General features: G+C 39.0%; 1 protein-coding gene across 3 annotated transcripts in view; it reads left to right on the top strand.

Moving 5' to 3' along the window:
* Nucleotides 1–5,404: 5,404 nt before the first annotated feature.
* Nucleotides 5,405–21,731, top strand: part of ARHGAP28 (Rho GTPase activating protein 28) — a 67,623-nt gene continuing 51,296 nt past the window's right edge. For all 3 annotated transcript variants that reach the window (XM_026035467.1, XM_026035468.1, XM_026035466.1), the window contains exon 1: nucleotides 5,405–5,540. In XM_026035467.1, the coding sequence (XP_025891252.1) occupies nucleotides 5,416–5,540 (125 nt within the window). In that variant the 5' untranslated portion in view covers nucleotides 5,405–5,415. The remainder of the gene's footprint in view (nucleotides 5,541–21,731) is intronic.

The raw sequence follows: 21,731 nt of genomic DNA, 5'->3' as shown, positions 1-21,731 counted from the left end.
AATATTTGACTGGTACATAGAAAAAGCTAAATTTTAAAAGGCAATTTTCTAAACTTGTATACAGATGKTTTTTATGCAAGAAACTAGAACAGAGCAAGAATCTTGCTCTGATTTTTCATTACAATCCTGGTTGGATGATGTGTAACATATACTTATCTTTATTTTTATGTTAATAGATTTTTATATATATGATTTTAAGCCTCAGATATATGAATGTTTTTCTAATCCTTCCTTCACTAAGGCAATCTCCTGCCCTGATCCTGCTTTTTCAGAGGCATTCTGATAGACACACATGTACTGAAAATACTTTTTTCTGCCCACCTCTTGCCCCCTTTCCTCTTCCATGACCAATTCCTGTTTTCAGACCATTCCTACAGAAACACTGGGAGGAGAAGCCAGCCTCTCCCAGTGCTACTCTTTCTAACTTGACCAGTTTACCAGTTCTTGGTGTAATTTTAACTTGCCTCAGAATAAAAAAACCAACAGACCACAGCATTCAGCTGTGGATGTCAGCTGTCCCAGCTGAAGTGGTTAGATCAACATTGCACAAAGAGGGTGGGCCTAACAAATGAATGAAAGGATATGAGCTTTCTCCTAAAGTAAGCCTCCAGCAAACCCTGCTATGGGTGACAGACAGTTTAAGGAATTTTCCTTTTCTGTACATAGTTAACCTGGGAGAAATATATGAGTAGTCTAATCTGGAACTTTAAAACTCCTAGAAAATAAATGTTGCTGTTAGTAATCAAGTAGCTTTGCAAAGTACTCAATATTTTTTTCTATGCTTTTGTGTGCTTAAGACAAAGGAATCATAGTAAAGCTATTTACTAAATAAAAAATGCTCATTTAAAGTTCATTGAAGTAGAGTGTTTAATTTTGAAGTTGAGCCTTTGACTCAAAAATGTGATATTTCGCAAAGATAGAGCTTTAAATTTCAGATTCTAGTGGAAACTTTTTGAAACATTACCAATGGCCCTGAAATCTGATTTCTAAATTCTTCACCTAAATACCTTGGCCACTTAAAGCGTTTGTAAAGAACAAGCGAGCTTTTCCTCAATGTTGCTTTTAATCTCTGTCTGAAAAGTCTTGGAAAGGAGAACAAAGCAGATTTTTTTTTTACTTCTGAAATTTTTWACGTAGTAAAAGCAGTGGGTATTTTGAGATACTACTGGCATTCTTACATACTTACTCACTMAAGTCTCCAGCTACCTGCACAGACACCTCACCTGTTTAGCAAGTAGAAAAGGCCATAGCCACTACAGCAATGCAAGAATAGAAAGCACAGAATTTAAATTCAGCATTAACYTATTCAAAATAATTTTTAGTTTAGTGACCTGTGAAATATTGGTGCTGAGCAGTAGAAGACTTACATACCACCAACCTCATCTTTACCAGAGACCTGAGGACTTTCTTGGCACTTGTTGCTCACTGCATGCATCAGAATTTTGGGTTGATGTGTCTCTATAGCTCTTCTCCCAGACATCTTTTCATGCAAAAATCAAATCAGAAGCAAGTAAGACAGATCTTCCCTGACCTCCAAAGCATGGAGAAATACATCGGTTTTGAGTTTTCTTTATTTTATCCAGATGAAAAATTCATTGCATTCTACTGCCTAAACAAGAAGGATGGTGAAGTCTACATGCCAGGATGCATTTTTTGTGTGCACTGTTCCACTRTATATTTCCTTTGATTTAATTGGTGAAAAATACTACTTTAGACATTTTTTTCCCTTTAAAGCTTAATCCAACCCAACTTCACATTAAACTGGTCCAAAATTAACTTCAAAGTTTTACATGCAGTCTGTCCAATTTAATCCTGGCTGATTTAAGCCAGAGGCTAGCAATGAAATTCAATACCAGGAGATTTTTCTGTGATTTGTAGTTCAAAGGGGATTTTTGTCTTTTCTGCATTCTGTGGAAATGCACATGCATTTGCTGTCTCAAGACAAGCACCCTGAGCTGACAATTTACCTTCCATCAGTGACAACCCCTCTTAGAGTTCACCCAGAAAAGACTGCTTTAAATTTACGTTATATCTTTTCTCATTTCTTTCAAGGCAGTAACCTTTTAATTTGCCACAAACAGAGCAAGGTTTTAGCCTGCCCATCAACCTACTGCAAAGAAGATTATTAATTAAAATTATTTCAAAATATATTAATATTTTTAGCAACAACAGCTATTCTTTCTTCATCCCAGTAAGCTAGGACTTTCTGCATGTCTATATTTCTTGAATCGTACTGTCATCGAGACTCTTCCTTCAGAAAAGCTGCAGCCTTGCTCTTACAACTATATTCYCATTGAGGGAAGGCTGTGAAAATACAGAAATTGGTCCTTAGCCCATGTTTTCAGACCRGGTTCTCAAAAACTGAGCCCACTAATCTATGTATTCTGCCAGACTTTTGAAAGCGCAAAGTTCTTACTCTGGCCTAGACACAAGATAAAATTTGAAAGACCCAGGCCCTCCCTTACCTCCTACAGTCTGATGTGGCCCMTTCAAACCCAGTGTACTGGGGCTTCCATAGTATTTTGAAAGATATTAGGAGGAATATTAGGAATAGGAATACCAGGAAAATTAGGATATTAGGAATTAGGATATTAGGAAAGATATTAACCACCTGACAAGCAATTAAGAGCATTGTACTGTATTAAAGTGGATCCTGTAAAARCACAAGTTTGTTGGACTAAAATATTCCCCCATTTGCCTTTTTAGAAATCAGGAAAATAAATTTCCCTTTAACTAACAGAACTATGTTGATGCATGCAAAGGAGGAAGCTGCCCTGCTTTGCTTTGTACACTTTTCTTAGGGAAGTTTTACTAGTCCAGTTAAACTGCATTTAATGGCTGATGTGCCTCTCTAGTTGATTTATCATCATTTTTAGTGTTTTCAATAATGGGCATTCATCTAACCCCAAGAGCCATTATGCCCATAAACATTTTTAGCTCTCATTTGTACTTATGCCAGGCCATGTGACATTTCCATTCCAGCATCCAGTTTGTGCACCAGCACTTTATAAATCTCCAAATAAATTCTTTCATATTTATCTTTCTTACAGAGAAAATTCCATTTAATAAATGTGAAGCTCCTTTTTTATGCATTTTACAATTGAGAGAGTAGTTGTATTTTTTTCTAAGTTGTATTGAATTTTTTTATTATTATTATGGGAAGAAAGGAAATAGAAAYGATACCAAAAATATATGGCAATTCTTGTGGGTTTTTTACCTATACATAGCCTAAAGCACATAAGCATCCTGCTGTCTGTTGTTACTGAAGAAAATAAAAGCAAGGAAAGCTGTAAAAAAAGCCAGGAAGCTGTAAAGCAAGGAAGGAGAGAGAAAATGGATTTTTCTGGAATTGAGTCATTACTTGGTCTTAGTCTAATATCCTTGAAGATGTCTACTCCATTCCTGATGGTGCTTCTTGTTTCCTACTATAGTGTTCCCTCACATGTTTAGTTTCCTAMACTATAGAGAATGCCTTTAAAAAGATGTTGGTAAGCAAATCCCCCAACCTTGGGTTGAAGAGGTGGAGTTCCCACCTTCTCATCCAGGAAGGGAACTTGAAGCCAAGGAGAAAAATACAATGATGTTGGCTGCATCTTTGGACAGCCAGCACCATATCAGTGGCCAGTCAGTTCTCCAGAGCTTGCATGTGAGGTTCAGGAAGGTGTCTACCCTAATCTTTTGGACCCTCTCCCTCTTCTTAGTAGCTCAGTAATCCCAGAGCACAATGAGGTCCTCACTGATACTTGCACTTGCCACAGTTTTCATCAATAACACCTCAGCATATGATCCTAATGGCACTAACTTTGGAAAAGCTTCCTGAGTTTGCTCAGAGCTTTCTTCTGTATTTCCAGTATATTTGCATGTCTACATGGCGACTCCAGGAGGGCCTCCGCTCTGCAAGAGAAGCAATCACAGTTTTAGGGTGTGCAACCTGCCTTTAAAATATTTAATCCAGGACATGTTAACAGTGCAGCAAGAGCAAGACTAGAGAATCTGCATGTTCAAATATTTATGCTTCCTGGGTGAGTACAGCAAGAGGTGCTGCCAAGTAGCACTGTTATCAGTGTCCTATGCTGGCTGATTTAAAATTAACTCCAGGCACTGCCTACATGAGTCGCAGCAACATATTTGACTGAAACAGCCATGCCCCTGTGGGCAGGACACACGGTTCAGGAGGATGGTGGAGATCAGCTGTTCTGTATCATTTTTGGGTCCTTCAAGCCTGGCCTTACTGTATAAGTTAGGCAGCCGTATAGAAGTGCTAGGAAGAGCACCTTCTATAGAGAGAGTATCAAAGCAGACCCTAACAGGTGTTTTACACTGTACCTGTGCTGGGAGCACTGCGAAAAATAACCACAGAGGCTGGTATTTCATCTGCTGGGTCACCAGGTACTCAGAGAACCTCCTGAAAAGCAGTTTGTGGAGTCACTGGGTAAGAAAAAGGGGCATCCGATCATTGGTTCATATGCAGGACAACACCTCTTCGGAAGAGTCATTTATGAGCAACATTTATTTTCAAAAAAAAAGAAACGGTCGCACTAAAGAAGCAGGAGGGGAAAAGGAAAGACTGCAAGTTTTCTCTTTCTGTCTGCAGAATTTTCTCTGGCCACTACTCTCAAACTGGACCTGGATTTGTTTGCTTGTTTATTTCTTTGGAGTGAAAACACATAGTTATCGTACAAAAAAATCATGTGTAAACATATAAAAATATCAAACATTTTGGAGCATATTTGCTGATGGAGTGGTCCCAAGGCCACCCACAGTGTCGTGCAAAGATTTTGCTCTTTTCCCAGTGCCCTTCTCATTACAAACACAGCAATGTTGGCTAAAAGTTTTCAGAGGAAAGCAAATGCACTCTTTTGCCACAGAAATGATCTGGCATGCAGGAAATCAAGGTTACTGTTTTCTTGATTATTTAAACAGAGCTCAGCCCACTTGGTTTCTAGATCTGTCCTGCAAGCACTATAAATGTCATTCCCTGCCCTGCCAAACCACATTTTGTATTTGAGTAACGTCCCGCTGCTTACCTGACAAATAACTTAGCGGTGCCGAATTTAGGAGCACCAGGAATACTAAGGAATCATCCAGTTAAAAAAAAAAAAAAAAGAAATACAAGAAGAAGCAGAGCGAGAAGTTTTCCCCTGCGGTAGCTCCATGCCACACTGGATTATCTCAGGTTTCCAGTTTCCTAGGAACTTCCCCACGGGCTGTTTTGTGGGCGGCGTTTTTGAATACATGCTAATTCGGCTTTCCTGCCGGGGAGCCGCTGGAGTCACACGGCTCTCCTGACAGCACCCGGGCGGCCGCCACGGAGCAAGGCCATGCGCCCACTTTGGTGACGGCGCGCGGGCGCTACCCGTCCACAGCGCCGTCCCTGCGCCCGCCGGCTGGGAACGGAGACATGTGTCGGTGAGCATGGAGATGAAGGACTCGGGCAGCGTGGTCCTCACCGCCTATCATCCACACCGCCCCGCTAGGATGCCCAGCGTGGAGCAGAGCTTCGGGGAGGAGGTGCCCTCCAGCCACTCGCCCAGCAGCAGGTAAAGCCTCAGGGCTCGTAACCGGTAACATGCCCTCCTGTTTTGCCTGGGTTCCTTGTGGGTTGCTTCTTTATTATTATTATTTTCATTACTCCATGTGTTCTGCTCTCTGTGGGGCAGTTTGAAAGCATTTTCTGGTCACTCGGCTGCCTCGTAAGCACTTTGCTCTTGCACGTTCTCTGCCTCCATCAGGGAAGTGATTCACCCGCTGCTGCTGGTGATTAGGAGTGGAAAATTCAAGTGCTTATTTAAAATCTTATAAGTCAACAGATCATGCTAGCTTCCTACCTTGTGTTCTCAACACAAGACCTAGGAAAATAAAAATGTGAATCAGGCTTTGGCTCAGGTTCTTCAAGATTTTGTTCCTGAAACTGAAAAGGCTAAAGTGAATGAAACTAATTTTCAGAGAGTGGATTCTGGTTTTGTTTTAGATATGTATTTCAGTTCCTTCCCCATTCACCCCCAGGTCAAAAAAGAGCTCTGGCTTTTCTGCGAAAYTGCAGTTGCTGTTTTGCACACCCCCACACACACAATGGGAGACTGTCTCCTTAAAGACTTAGTCTAAATATGAAAATTCCTTTGTGTTGCAGGAAATTAAGCATTGTCTTAATTAATACAGTTGTGTGTATGTTTACTTCCCTGCTCTGCAAGACTTCATATATTTGTACAATTCAAAAACAGCAGTTTGAGTAATTTTATTGTTTTAGGAATCTGACCTTTCTCCTAAACACACATTCATACTATTCATATTATTTTAAAAAAATGTAAAAAGATGGAGAAACTAGAAAATATTATTCTGTGGCTTGACTGAAAAAAAAAAAGTGAGAACCATAATTTGATAAAATAAGAATTAAGTACAAATTAAGTCCATGACTCCTGTTAATAAATATAATGATATTTACTTCATGTTGTTTATTTATAGGCCAACGGTTATTTTATTTTCAGTGTCATTATTTAGGTTAGCTGCATCTTCCTGTTCTTTGTGTATTTCCCTGGCTGCCTCATAAAGATAACTCCTTTGTTCTGCTAAACTCTTCTTTGAGAGCAGTACCAAAATACACAATTTCATGTTCAGAAAAGAAATACACAGTCTGGGGTTTTAGACACAGTAAGAATGGGATTTGTTACTCAAAACAGAGAGTAGTGGTTTGGCATTGGCTTACTAGGGAATATGTCATTTCTTCCTTGAGGAAGAATGTTAAAACTGAATCTCCTTTTATGTCTGTAATCAATGGAAAGTTGGTGTTTTGCTATTTTTCTTGTAGGTGTCCTAATTGTTTTAAAATGGTCTTGCAACTKAAGCCGACAATGTATGAGGCTAGAATGTAAGCTAAATCACATCACCTAAGAAAAGCAGAAGTGCAAATTGCAGTTCCTGAAAGAAAAAAAATTAAAGAGGATCCTGGCATTTCAATGAGGAACATACTTTGGACACTCCTACCATGAGACCAAGCCATGTGTCTCCCTGGGAATCTGTGCATCCCTTTGGTGCTGTCTCCCCTTTCTTGTCCTTAACTTCCTGCAGTTGTTCAACAGCAATGGCCAAACTCTGCCACATGGGCAGTCAGTAACTAKCTGAGTTTCCAAAGCTTGTTCAGCAGAAGGATTTTATTAACTCAGCATGCAGTCCTCTGGAATGCAGAATCCATGAAGGCAAATGCACTGAATATTTCAGCAAATGGTAAAAGAGGCTGTAGCTTAATCTCTACTTCATCTTCTAAGAACTCTTTCCTAGACTGCATGTTCTACACAGCTTCCACTGCCACCATGCTAATGCAGGAAGCTTTGCAGTAGACTCTGTCTGGTGTCCCTTGAGTCCTACAGTATTCTGATTCCTTGACTCAACAATTTGAAGAGGTATGACACAAAGGTGGCACATACTGCCCAGAGCCTGACTTTCCTCTGAGGTCTCTGGGTTTAGGTTATTGTTAGTTCTAATGAAGTCAGTCAAATACAAATCTGTGAGAAGAGAATCAGTCCTGGATGTTAGCATTTGGCTTAGTAAAGTATTGCTCAGCTACCCACCAGCTTAAGAATCCCATTCTTTCCTACTATAACCTCCTTTCTTCTTGCTTCAAATGCTCCACTGATATCAGAACAATTCTGCTTCCCATGCCAGGCTTGGAYAGGAGTCTTTCACAGCCATGTTTTTTCTTGCAGACACTTTCACCTAGGGAACCTTCTAAGCAGAGGTTTCTCAGAGAAAATGAGAAGCCATCAGCCATTTCAGGTTTTATTAAAATGCTCTGTTTCCACAATTAGAAAAGCTCTATTAAAAAAAAAAAAAAAAAAAAAAAAAAAGATTTAGGTGAGAAGAAATCTCATCAACCCATGAAAACAGTGGGTAAGTAGATGAACAGCAAAGTTTGCACTAGTCAAGTTATGCAGGTATTTAGAGTTCTGTTTCTTGCTCAGGATTGTCTCTCTGGCCTGAATTTTCAGCACTTGTTTCTTGTACGAGACCAGTTGGATTCATGTCCACACTCCCTGAAGGGCCAAGAAGACAGGCATCCTATACCCACAACTAAAACATACTCGGACAGCTTTGACATCAGCACCAAACACAGCCACCAACAGAGCAGTGAACTCAGTGTGGGWGACTGTCATAACCTCCTGGCTATAGGCTGGGTAACAGTGAGCAGTGGCACTGTAAGGGGAATGAGGGAAGAAGAGCTTTAAATGCTTCAGATKTAAGAGAGGCCACTGTGAAGGCAAGGACATTAAATGCATAGATGCAAAGAAGATTGAGAGGGCTGGATGAAAGCTTGACTCCATCCTAATACAGTTGGTAATCAGCAAAGGGAAGATTCTGGATTCCAAAGTGGCTTACGGATTTTGCATTGCTGGGTAGCATAAAGATATTCCTAACATATATTCTTAACACTAAAAATTATGAAAAGGAATCACAAATTCCTGTCATTCTCCAGAATAAAAGAATATTAAGTGGATTTAGGATAGCTATACTTAAGTATCTCCTCCCTAGTCATCTTTACTATTCACTTCTATCTTGCTCTTTCTGTTCCATCTACAGACTTACTTGCCTTACCAGTTGCACACATGGGGTCAGTGCCGAAAGATTCAGTGCTGAGATTGCTAGAGGGCCAGGAGAATTCTGTAGACAAGTCTTCCTTTAACTCTCACACTGTTGCACAATGCAACCAAGAAGTTCATTTTCTGTTTTTTTCTCACAGGACATTAGGACTCTTCACTTTGCTTATTATGTTTTACATCCCTGCTACTTTATATGTTATTTATATAATTCGTAACTTTTTTACTTATTGGTTGTGAGAACAAGATATTGAGGAGATCTTTGTTTTTTCCTTTCCTTAGCAGTTAGTCTTACTGAAAGCAACAAGGAAGGTTYTATGCTTGTAGCCTCTCCCCTACTTTTTGCCACATTTATTAGAATTCAGAAGTCACAAATACCAGAACCCAGAATATCACATTATACCTCTCAATACAGACAATATGCTGGCACAACAGGTTAAAGTTTAGTGATGGTCAGCTTTTCTAGTGACCCTTCTGAGAAGGAGGGACTTGGTAGCTGTGTTCAAGTACTGCTCCTATAGGGTACAGAGGAAACATGGGGCTACATACGTCTTCCTCACATCTCCTTTTGTCTGACGTGCATCCAGTGAGAAGCTAGAGCTCCCTGCACTCAGAGGAAACAGGAATGACCCCTGTGCCAAATGGCCAGTAAGCCCTCTAAGGTTATTATGCAATTAGGGGAGTACAAAGCATTCCTCAGTGAGTCACACTCAAGCTTTCTTTTGACTAAAGCATGAGGGTTAGTGAATTCCTCAGTCCGTTTGTTACTAACTTATCTATGAGCATAGAACTCATCCTGCACTGTAAATCACAAGTATTTCCTCTGCAATGAACAGCTTAAGCCTATATAAATAAATGGACTTATAAAAGTACGTGAGATCAGGATCAGAGTAAAGAAAAGGCACGTTCACAGCCTTTGTGCCTGCAGAAGGAGTTTGGGGCATCTTATAAGGAGCCCCTTGAGCTGTTTATACAGGGAATAAATATCTTTTCAATTAATATTCACTCAAAGAAAGATATGTGTGTTACCAAAGCTATGAGCATACTATGTAGGTAAAGACAAAACAGACCTCAGCACCCCTGATTGATGCAGTCAGCACCCCTTCCTATTTCATCTGATAGWCAAATAAAAGTCAGGGCAGTTTCTGTTGTTTCAGGGAAATGCCTTTCTGCTGCTTGTTCAGCACGTCTCCCTCCTCCTGCTGTCAGAGGGTGAGCACAGATTCTGTAGAGTCAAAAAAGAACAGGGAGAATTTCTGAAGTTTCTGTGTTGTCTCAAATTACTTGTCRGGGTCCCTGCTCAGCAAGTCTAATGCACCCAGACTTGGGACCTGCAGAAAAGCCATTACCACAGACAAGCAGGGCACCAGATCCTTCTGCAATATGCACCCYCTTTGCTAGCTCCCAAATACCACAGGCATATGTAAGGGTGAGGTAAAATGTCCTGAGATGACAACTGTATCTCTGGGAGGGAAAAAAAAAAAAAGGAAGGAATAGCCATGTGCTCTCCAGGAGGTGCCGTATGAGCAGTTCAAGTTTCATCCCAACAGAAGCAGATTATATCTCAGTGCAGCAAGGAAAGTCTGTATGCCCCAAGGCAGGGTAGGCTGTGCTTAATTTCTGTCAGCRCTGATTGAGCAGCTCCCCTGCACAGTTGTATACAAGTGATGTCTTCTAAGTGATGCAGGATAAACAACCTTAACTATTTTGGGTGTTTATCTTGCTCTACCGTAAACTTCCCCAGAAGACAAAAATAAAGAGCTGGCTCCTTTTCCATAGCAAATCTTGAAATTATTTGGGCTTCTTGCAGGAGTTTGGTCTCCAAAAGTATGAAATTAGAATTTAAAATATWCTAAAAGAAGACAACTCTGCAAAACAGTAGTTCTAAGAAAATGTTATATTGCAACAAATTGGCCAAAAAGTACATTCTGTGGAAAAACAAAGACGTTTAGTCCTCCTAAAAGATGTTTTTGAAACTTTTTTTTTGTTTCATATAGATAATAAGAATGATAATACTTCACCAAACCTTTAGCAGAAGGATGCRTATAAATAAGGCAGACAATAGTAGAGACGCTTTTCCTGCAAGCTACAGAAATACCTACAGAATGTCCTCTGGGAGCCTCACAGAGGAATGTAGTATTTATAGCCAGTTCCTCATGTTATGGTTGAAACTAGAGTTGGCTTCTCTGGTTTCTTTTTAGTTTGGTGCGCCTGCTGCTCTCCCTGGTATCTCCATATGCAGAGCTGATGGAAAACATCTGGCACCATCCCTTTGATCGTTTTGTTTGGTTGAGCATTTAGCCAGCTGCCCTATTCATTTTCAGCTAAGTCACTTATCTCTGATTACATGATGRTTGGAGCTGCCTGTGAAAGCCATAAGAGCTGAGAGCCCTACATGCCCTGTACGGGCACCTTCAGATTGCACATGGATAGGGGCAGAGCAAACAGACAGGAGTCAAGCACCATGAAGGGTTGTTTTTGCACAAATCAAAATGGTTTGGTGTAAATATGGGGAAAACATGCTGAGAAAGGGAACTGCAAGATACAATTATGGAATACTAGTGAAAGTCCCAGCTAGGTCAGTATCTGAAAAGCATTTGGTTAGCACAGTACAAATATAGAATCATATCCTAAAATAGCTGAGTATCCATAGCAAAAGCTCAAGGTATCATGCTGGATTTTGGTTAACCACGGCACCAGACCAGCAGTTGGCCCACTGCAGCATTTTGCTCCAGGTGGCCAGACAGTGCACTCGCCATAGGCATGGGATCATGCAACATGCAGCATTTCAGACATGGTGGTGGTGAGCCCCTTAAAAAAACACAGGAAGGAAACTTGGAGAAGAATTGCCAGGGCCTTGTCCCAAGCTGGCAGCTGAACTGGTCATCCTCTTTAGGCAGTTGGCCTGTTTCTCTTCCTCCTCTTTCCTCTCTCTGTAGAACTGGCCTCATCACAGTGGCAAGCAGAGTGGTCCTCCAGGTCCTGCTGTGAAGGACAGAGACTCCAGAGAGCTGCAGGAAGAGTAGAAAGCAAGAGGTTGGGAGGAAAAGGGACAGTGGCAGCAATGAGGACAGAGGAAAGAGGCTCTCTTTGCTAGCCTTCCTTCAGAGGTATATGACCTCATTCCTSTCTTCATTTGGAAATAAAAGGATTTAGAGTGAGAAAACATCTCCTAGAAGATGTCCTGTGTCAAAGACATTTACAGTCAATCCCCAAGTTACACCAGAGACATGGTCTGGTGCTGGCTCTCAGATTTTGATGTCAAAACCAGAAATGGTTTAATAGACAGGTTGTTGCAAAGAGATTTCCTCTTATTCTGAAGCACTGTATTAGCCAAGGGTAGTATAAGTGTTCCAGCTGGCATTCCCTTCTAAGCAACGCAAAGGAAAGACTAATGCTCAGAGGATTCCTCGGCTCTCTAACATTTCTGGCCCTGTTTGTACCCATTCACCTTCCAGACATGTACAGAGCCTCTGGTCTTCAGAGAAAAAAAAATGGAGTAGACAGCCTGTAATCAGTACGTTCATTGTTGAAAATAATTGCATTWTCATGTTTGGGATGCTATGTGTAACATTTAACTATGCTGAGCCTGAGGATATTTCAGACATGTGAAATTACCCATGTTAGGATTGATATATTCTGCATATTTGACAGAAAAAGACTGTCCAAAGCAGTCCAACTGAGTTGACATTATTTACCAGCCAAAATGTAAGAAAAGCAAGAGACAGACTGGCAAAATGTTTTTCAAATATCTGTGGGCCAAATCTCAGAACATCAGATATCAGGACACTCACACCTTGCCACCAGAGGTGGAAGAAGCTGTAGAGCTGTAAGTCCTCGTATTTTCTGGTAGTTAATCAGAAAAATATTAGCTTCCCTATAGACAGATTTGAGGAGGGAATAATAAATTTACTCCAGGCCCACATTTGACTCMTGACCAGCCACTTCACAACAGGCATTAGTCTGCACATATACAAAATCTGGGTTTGTATATGCAAATTCTAGAATAGGTACTGGAAAGCCTCCTATGCTTGAGTTTCTCTGCCAAATAAAAACCAAGAACAAACTATTGTGTAGATTTATTTTCTGGTCAAGTGATGGTTGTGCCTATCAGACAGGAAGGTCAGATCCTTTTCAAAGTTAACGTTAGAATGAGAACAAAACCTGAATAGTTGTAACATTCAATCTCAGCATGAAATGGTATGTCTTTCTAGTTTAATAATGGGTTCATAATAAATTCTGGAGTGGAAAATCAAATGAGATATATGTCTCACCAATACACGTKCATCAAGTTAATGTGTACTTAGGTCATGTGGACATGTGAAATAGCACTAAGTCATTTCATCACTTCATCTAATGGAAGTTTTATCTCTGAATCCACTGGCAAGAGGTTCAAGATAGCAAAAAACATTTTTTCTTTATATTTTTCTTCGGGAGTATATGTTATTCTGGTGAGATTATCTCTTGCCTCAGCTCTGACTGACTACCTATGTGACAGGATTCTTGCTGAATAAGACATCAATATGAAGTATTCATTAACTTGGCTCATCTTTCTTTTGCAAGGTTTTCCTATATTATTCAACCACAGTGAAAACTCAAGTTCTAAATATTTGTCTGGACATAGCTAAGTTTTCAATACGAAATCCTGCTGCACTATGACTGCATCATGATTTAACACTGAAAGTGCTCATTTTGGAGACAGGAGAAGGAGAAGGAAGTGGGGACAGCTGGCTATGCACAGGAGAGAAGTCTTCTTAATGCATAGCAATCTTTAGGCTCCTTTGGGAACAATTATGCAGAATCCTTCTTAAATCTTCCACTCAAATGATGCATTTTCCCGTAATCCTCAACGATGTTCTGTAATCCTTTGTTGTTGCCTGACTTGCTTGTTTTCTTTCCTTTATTCCTACATTCCTTCCTGCATTCCTTACTGTCTTCCTTTCCTCCTACTTGCCTTCCCTCCTTTTCTATTTCAATTAGTAAAATCAATTAGTAATGAGAGTTTTTAGAATAACACTGGAAATGTCAGGTTTCTAAAGGTACTGGGTAATACTTAAGTGTGCATACACGCATGCACAATGTATAAATCCATAGATGGAGAATGAAACTTAAAGCTACYCATATTTCATTGTCAATTCACAGAATATAATGCAAACATTGGAATTATTAGCCCAAAAAGTCAAAAAATAACTGGAATTTTCTTTAAGCACCTTTCTTTAAGCTATTTGTGGCATCCAATGATATGTGAAAATAAAAAAAAAAAATAGATGAACCTAATATGTCCATTTTTAACAACTTTCTTCAGGACACAAGCTATGTCCTTTGTGTTTAGGAAGTACCTAAACACAGATTCTTGGGAGGAGAATTGCCTCTGCCTCTGCTGTTAGAGTGRTCAAGATATACTATATCCTTAATCGATTCCAGCTCCTATGGCTGCTTTTAACAACTGATTTAACAAGACTTTTGCCAGTCCAGGCCTGAAGTTAACCATGACACACTCAGCAATGCAGTAAGGTTAAGCAAGCCAAACCAAGTTGCCTCAGTCTATACTAAGCACAAGTCTGCAATTAATTATTCATGTGTCATGCAYCAATGAGTCACTGTAGTTATAAGTAATTGCCCATTTGTAAAGGAGTTTATTGTCATAGAATGTCCTTGGAGGCCAATCTTCTCTTTTCAGATTCAAATACGGAGCTTGATATTCTTGTGGGTAATGAAAATGCCTATAATTAAAAGTGTTAGTGCTATCAAGAATTCCAAAAGATAAAGTAAACCATATTTTTCAGAGTAAACTTCTCCTATTTACATTGAGAGTTACTGAAGCAAGAAGGAGGAGTCTTGTCTTATTTTGGGTGTATTTTTTGTTGCTGTCAGAGCCAGGACACTGAAATTTGTGGTATGTGAGTATGCAAAGCATACTTGTAAACAGCTGTATTCCAAGACCTCGGTAATATATATTATAAGTCAAGAGGAATAGAGCAATGAAGAAAAGAAAAAAGGAAAGAAAAAAAAAAAAAAAGGAAAGCAAAGAAAAGAAAACCCAAACAATTCAGTTGATACCATAGGCGTTAGCAGCAAGGTCATAAACCCATGCCATAGTGAATTTCATGGCTTCTACTTAATGATTACAACATAGGAATTCAGGATATCTTTTCACGGGTGGCTGCAAGCAAATCCAGACCCTCTCTGCCCATGTCCAGGAGCTGTGGAGCTACATTAGCACAGTATTATGCCAAAGCCAAAGAGAGGCCCAGAGTATTATTATCAGAGCTATAAGACTTCTGAACTGGGGGGTATCCAGTCTGCTGACATGTTTTTAGGTGGAATCTTGAAGGCTGGAATTCAAAGTGTTTAGACTCATGCTTCATGGCTGATAAGGAAAAAAGGGTATGTTTTTCTTAGCAGGCCACTCYGCTGATTAATAGGTTAGGCTGGCTATTTTCAGGACTGGAACTATAAAGTAAATAGGTGAAAAGCTATCCTGCATTTTTTCTCAAATATTTTACAAACTACAGGGGTAACTTTATTCAACTTATTTGAACTTTAACAGAATAACTCATTCCTTTGCACAAATTGGACACCTGCCTGACCAAAATGCTTGATACCCATGATATTCAGTTAAAAACACTAAATGATAATACTATGAAGGTACCTAGAATCCAGCATCTGAATCCATGCAGGGTGCAACAGAAATAGATACAGCAACAAGATACAGCAGATAGCCATAAATAGTTCATATAGAGAACATTTTTTTTTTTGTTGGGTTAGTCTTTTTTCCTCCTTATTTAGCTAACTTGTATGAAGAGTAAAGCTCTGAGTTTTCTAGACTTAAAATGTCTTTGATTTCTTAAATACTCTCACAATATACAGACCAGTCAGCATCTGATTGTCCATAAGAGTGTCTTTTCTAATAAAAGCACATAATTTGGATTGGAAATATGTTGATATTCAGAGACTAAATAGAGCCATGCTCAAACACCATAATTAAAGTTCATAACCTTTATTCTTGAGCTGTCAGTTCAGTCTTTGGTTTCTGAATCATTTGATGGCTTTGATCCAGGGCAGTAATGCTGAAAAAGACACTGACCACTGCGTAAGTGGGTGGAAAAACATCATTCAGCAGTTAGCTGGGTATATCTGCTGAAAGTATGTCTGTAATTCTGTGAAGGCGATGCTGTTACTAAGAACGGATTGGCTTCTGAGACTGCCAGCTGTAGTTAAACCCTCAAAGGCTGACAAAGTGCATTCCTTGATGTATCAGTAGAGTGGATGGTTAGATTAAGTTACCTCCTTTGAGACTATCATCAGAGATGAGTTTCCATCACTTGGAGAGATTTTACCTTTTATTCCACCCAAAGGGGACCTCAAACTGTGCAAACATTTTAATAAAAATGCACCAAACACTGAAATAATACTTACTTATGGGGCTACCCTAAGGGCTGCAGACAACCATAGCCTACACCACAACTTCTCTGGATCTGGTAGTATTAATAAAATCAACTATGACAGTATCAATAAAACCTTTGGACACTTTAAACACATTTAAACTTAATATTGGATTCATTTTTGAAATTATCTGAAGCAGTTTATACCAGAAACAGAGCAAGAGATAGTAGGGAGAGTTTTTTTCTGATATCTTTACTGAAGACTAATGTATATCTATAGTGGATTTTCCCTAGACGTCCTCATAGGGCCTTATAACGTTAATTGACCTCAATATACTTAAGTAACCAGATAYTAATAATATAATTTAATAAATGATCAGTTAATCATGTCAATATTTATTTTCAGTGCTTACTCTGTGGCACTACATTTATTTAAAATCTCTTAATATCACTTTTCCATCATTTGTGACAATCAATAAAATGAATAATGAAGTTAAAAAAAGCAAACTCTGTCTGTATCCTCTAAAGATAATATGGAAGTAATGGGCAGATCTCAATGATAATCAGTGAACAACACATACCTTTACATGCTGAGAGGATGATGGAGTGTCATAGAAGGGGGATTTATCTTTTTTCTCATCTCCAACACCATTTTTACACATGAAGAAAAGAGTTGGCTCACTTTGCCCAACTACTGCCATGCATTTTATTGTTGGGAGATATGATGACAAATATAATTTGTTTAAAATAATATTCTGTCACTGACAGCTTTTTCCACATGTAAACCATACCACCCAAGAGAAAATACAGTGTTCAGCACTTGCCACCTAGAAAATTCTGTTTGGAATTACATGGTGTGATCAGCAAATCAGTTAAGTCATGTATGCAGAGAAGGCATGTTTACTTTAACCATTGAACTGAGGAGGTTATAGAGAGTTTAATCTTTGTATTACAATGGAATTGACATCTCACAACATTTAAGGTCAGATTCAAAACTCCTCTTGGCTACACTAGGCTTCGGACTTGCCTCTAAAGATCTGAATATGCTATATCAATATTGCTCCAAATAACTATGTCCTTCATGTACACTGCAGTGCTTCTATTTGGTCATTTATAAGTATTAATTTCATTTTCTCTTTTTCTTAAAATTTTCTGATTTCCTAATAAGGATAATTCCATTATTAAAGCTGTCTATAATTACATTGTGTTGAATTCACTTTATGAATTTCAAGGACTTGGAGGCAAAACAATACTCTAGCCAAACTTACTAAACAACCCAGGAAAGATAATAGAGCAGGACAATCGTGTAAAGGTCATTCATAATGGAAAGAGCCAGTTCAATGGGATTTTTTTTTCCTATTAGATTCATTATAGACACTTTTCTGCATGTCCTGAGAAAAATATACTTACAAATGGAAATATTATCACAAGTTAGCATTGGACCCCAAAATCCAAACAAAACAATGAAGCAATAGAGACTTTCCTTCCTATTCTGATTGCATCACTGGAACCACTACCTAATAAAGGGATTTTGTTTGAAAAAACTTCCCTCTCTGTTTTTTTACTGTGCTATTTGTCTGCATTCTTGTTCATTTGTATGCTTGATTAGCTGAAATCAAATACAATGATGTGGATCTGCAAGCAGTCATAAAAGCTCAAAGTGAGCAAAACTAACAGCAAAAAAATATTCTGAACTACTGTCTTCATGGGAATTGCTGTACAGAAAGGAAAAAAAAGCTGATGAAAATCTTGTATGTATTTTTCCTTTATATTATTTTATTGTTATATAGCTGCTCAGGGGCTTGTCCTTTAGCAGGCTTCAAATAGGTAGGTAATGGGGTAACAAAGGATGGGTTGTTTCAGGTTTAGACTGTCTCTGCCTTATACACAGTTATCCTCCATCAGGCAGCTGGAAAGAAGTGGTTAGATTTTAAGAAATTATGTAAGTAACAAGCTGTGGGATTATTTTTTTTTTTTATCCATGATCTCCTTTATRCTTTAATGGCTCTGTTGACTTTTGATGGGTTGCTTTCTTTTGGAGGGTTTGTAGTAAATCATAAAGCTTTTGAGAGTGAGAAATTATTTCAGTCTTTGTAGCTAGTATTCTGTCTTCTAGAGCTGAATCACTGAATTGAATCTTATCATATAAACCAGCTCAAATGAAAGGAAATGTAATTGTTTGGCTCCTTAAATTAGAAGATCAATGAGACTGATCCTATTCTATAGCATTTTTAGTGTGTGCAACTTATATTAAGATAAAATAAACTAACGTAACAGCCAATCAGGAATCTAATCAAAGAATCTTGCAATACTAAAGGAATCTAAAAGAACTCATGAGTAAACTTGAGGATGTAGTGGCTATTAGTTAATGAAATGGGGAATACATATGTAAAATATAAGATGTTCCTAGAATCTGACTAAATCAACACAAATTTATCTGTTCGGTCTCTGATAGTGAAACATATTTTACAACACTGAGAGAGATCTTGCTGAACAGATACACTCTTCCATTACGGAGTAGAGAACTAAGAATAGATAAAGAACATATAATGAAAGTAGATGTAAAATCATATGAATCTCTTTAGTTGAAGTTTATCTTAAATGAATCTCAACTTCAACAGCTAGTTTTGATGTGGTGCTTTATTTAAATGACTGATCTGATCATCACTTGTTGAAATGAAAATTGTTGAAAAGTTATGTAACCAGTTCATGTGGAAAAGGAAGCTTGTGACTAGAATATTAAATGCTGATTTACTGTTGAGATTAAAAGTTACTCACAGTCCTAGACAAATAAGTGACATACACTGATGTCACCAGGTATTTCAAAAAAGAAGGCATAAGGAAAATACACTTCACATATGGTGGGTTGATAAAACTTTTTTTGAAATATCAAGTCTGTACATTTCTGCAATGCAATCTTAACCTGTCTCRTCAAATGATTCAAATTGTTTATTACATTATATTTGAGTTTTGACTATTATCCTATACTATATTCAAAAAGTCCAAGTTCCCTGGAAGTTATGGTAATAGAGCAGTTTCTTGGCTAGCAAAGATCTTACTCTATCATTCAATGTCTACCYAACAAAAATGAAGTTAATTAATTTTGCATCAAGAAACTAATCAGATAATATTTTGGGTAGAAATTCTTGATTTATATGCTACTGTATTTTCTGATTTGGTTTGTTTCTACTAACCAACCCAGTTGGCTGGGTTGTTTTTAACCCTAGTGAGAAGATAACTAATTGGAGAAATTTGGTATCACCTTTGAGTTGCTGTAATGTTGAAATTTATATTGGAAACAAATTTATCATAAATTTATTCTTGGTGGCATTTGTTCTGTGTTTCCTGCAGTGTTTGCTGGTCCTGATTTATTCATTTTTTATCCATATTCTCATATTGAGTTGAACTGTACTTTTGTTGTGGATTGACACCTGAGGGAACGGATTGTCTTGTCCTGTTGTTCATGGAGGACAGACTCAGATGACTTGATGAAGCATGTTCCAGATGTGTCCTGGGATCCTCCCAACCCATCTCTCAGCTCCTATCATAGGTTCAAAGAGTTCGATGAAGCCAAAAATTTTTCCTGGCACTCTACATAACTGTGGAGCTGCCTATGGTAAATGTTTTCACAGAAAGTGTGGAAAAAAAAAATAGATGAAATGTCTATCTGCAGGTTTATGTATCTGCTAGAGCTGTGACAACTGCATTTATGTTAGGGTTTCCTGAAGGGAAATTTCTAACAGAAAAGGACTTAGTTTCAAAAATTACTGACAGTCTCCTAGCAAGTCCACAGGTGCTCTCCAATAGCCACTGTATCTTCAGAATAATTTTGTTTCTTCTTAGTCCAGCCAAAACCAGTTGCAATGGTACCATTTACCCATAGTACCACAAGGTACCATATACCATGTGAGCGTCTGTATCTGTTCATGGATCTGCTCTTAATAGGCAGCAAATAAAAAATAACTTAGCCAAGTTTACACCTCTTTTACCGTGGAATAAGTTTACGTTATGCCACATTTCTCACAGACTAAGTATTCACATGATACGTTAATATGACTTAGCTGTCCCACAGGAATTTTTCCAGTGATAGTGAGAACGCTGTTTGTCTAAGCACTTAAAAAGAGATGCACACAAAAKCCTTTCATCTAAAAGAACTCAGTAACTGGACTCCAGTAAGCAGTTTCTTTGGTGAAACATAGGTGTAGAGAAAAGGGACACTATTGCTTCCTTCAGCCCAGAAACAAYAGAAAACCAAGAAGAAAAATAGGAAAAGAAAGGCCAGGAGTGTTTTCCAGTTCCATTTCCTTTTGCATGAACACTGCAACCGTTGCTGAAATAGCTTCAGACATCTCACTGCAAATTCAGGGCTCACACCGCTCTGGCAGTCCGTACCATTTGTGTGGAGGAAATGCCCTATGGAGAAGCGAAGGAGTTGCCCAAAGTGGCCTAATCCAGGCCGTGGCAGCYAGTATTGAGCCAGGACGCCTCTGCCTGCCAGTGCTCCTTGCCAAGGAGCTGGGATCATGGCTGGATTTGGTCACTAGTGGTGCCTGCCAGGCAGCAAGTGGGATGCAGCTGTGCAGGCTTCCCAGTGAGCGGCCCAGGGTTCAAAAACACTCAGTGGGAAGCCTGCATCTGCACTGTTTGCYATTTTGAGGAAGTTCTGGAGATGGTTGTAATTGTGCTGGGAAGGAAGAAGTGAAAAACCAGGAGCTTATTTGAAAAAACAAAACAGCAACAAGTGTTTTAGTTTCTTCCCCCCACCAGTGTCTGGCAAGTGACCTCAGCAGAGACACAAGGGATGAACACAGGATATGAGGACTCTCATTTCAGTTCAGTTTGAATCCACTTTGTGAAGAGACAGAGATCCATTTCAATCCATCTCTTGCTTTGCCTCCTCTGTTGTGCCATATTTACTGCCCACCTACCACACAGCTTCGCTCTTAGGAATAACCTCTGATAAATGCGCTGCTGTTCTCAAATGCTTATTGCACACTTACTGTAGATAGTTCAGGAGCTCTCTAGAATACACACTCAGCATTTTAATTCTTTCCCTAGCAGTTCTGACTTCCTGATGGTCCTTGTCCAAGCACTGCTAATTTAGTGGGATTTCCATTAAAGTCAACCAGAAGTTTTCCGAGTTCCTGTTTTAACTCTGTGCTTGTGAACAGGGACATGGGGAACTTTTCATACCTTTTCCTCTCTTTCCCCAGTGAACATAAGGAATGTTTTATAGAAAGGGGAGAGTATTAAGGAGAAAATAAGAGAGAAAGATGTTGATATGCAAATCAAAGAACTTATTAACATGGCAAAGCTAACATCGTGCCATCTGTTTTATGGATGGTTTCATTTGGATCTTGATTTTGCAGGGTACTTAGCACCCAGGCGGTTTTCTATGGTACTCTCCGGCACATGCTTAATGYTAAGTGTTTTATTGGATCATGGCCAGGGTGCTGAGCACCTCACAGGAATTGGACCTTGTTTCATTTTCCTGGTTTGTAGAAAAATTCTTTCCAGCTCTGAGCCTTAGCATGTCTGACTGAGATTTTCCTTCTACCTTTTGGCCTTCTACCACTAAGCCTTTTGTTACCCAGGCTACTAGATAAAACACTGCCCCTCAGCCTGCTGAGTGAATTCCAGTGCAGTGCCCAGAGAGGACAGTGTTTTGGCCTGAAATAAGGTCCTACCAAATTATTTAAAACTGCTTTTGCAGAGCCTATGACAAGTAAAAACTTCCTAATCTGCAGATTAGGATAGG

This window comes from Nothoprocta perdicaria, unplaced genomic scaffold, assembly GCF_003342845.1.
Source record: "Nothoprocta perdicaria isolate Ctin4 unplaced genomic scaffold, notPer1 scaffold_16, whole genome shotgun sequence".
NCBI lineage: Eukaryota > Metazoa > Chordata > Aves > Tinamiformes > Tinamidae > Nothoprocta > Nothoprocta perdicaria.
This window is presented reverse-complemented; position numbering and strand designations above follow the sequence as displayed.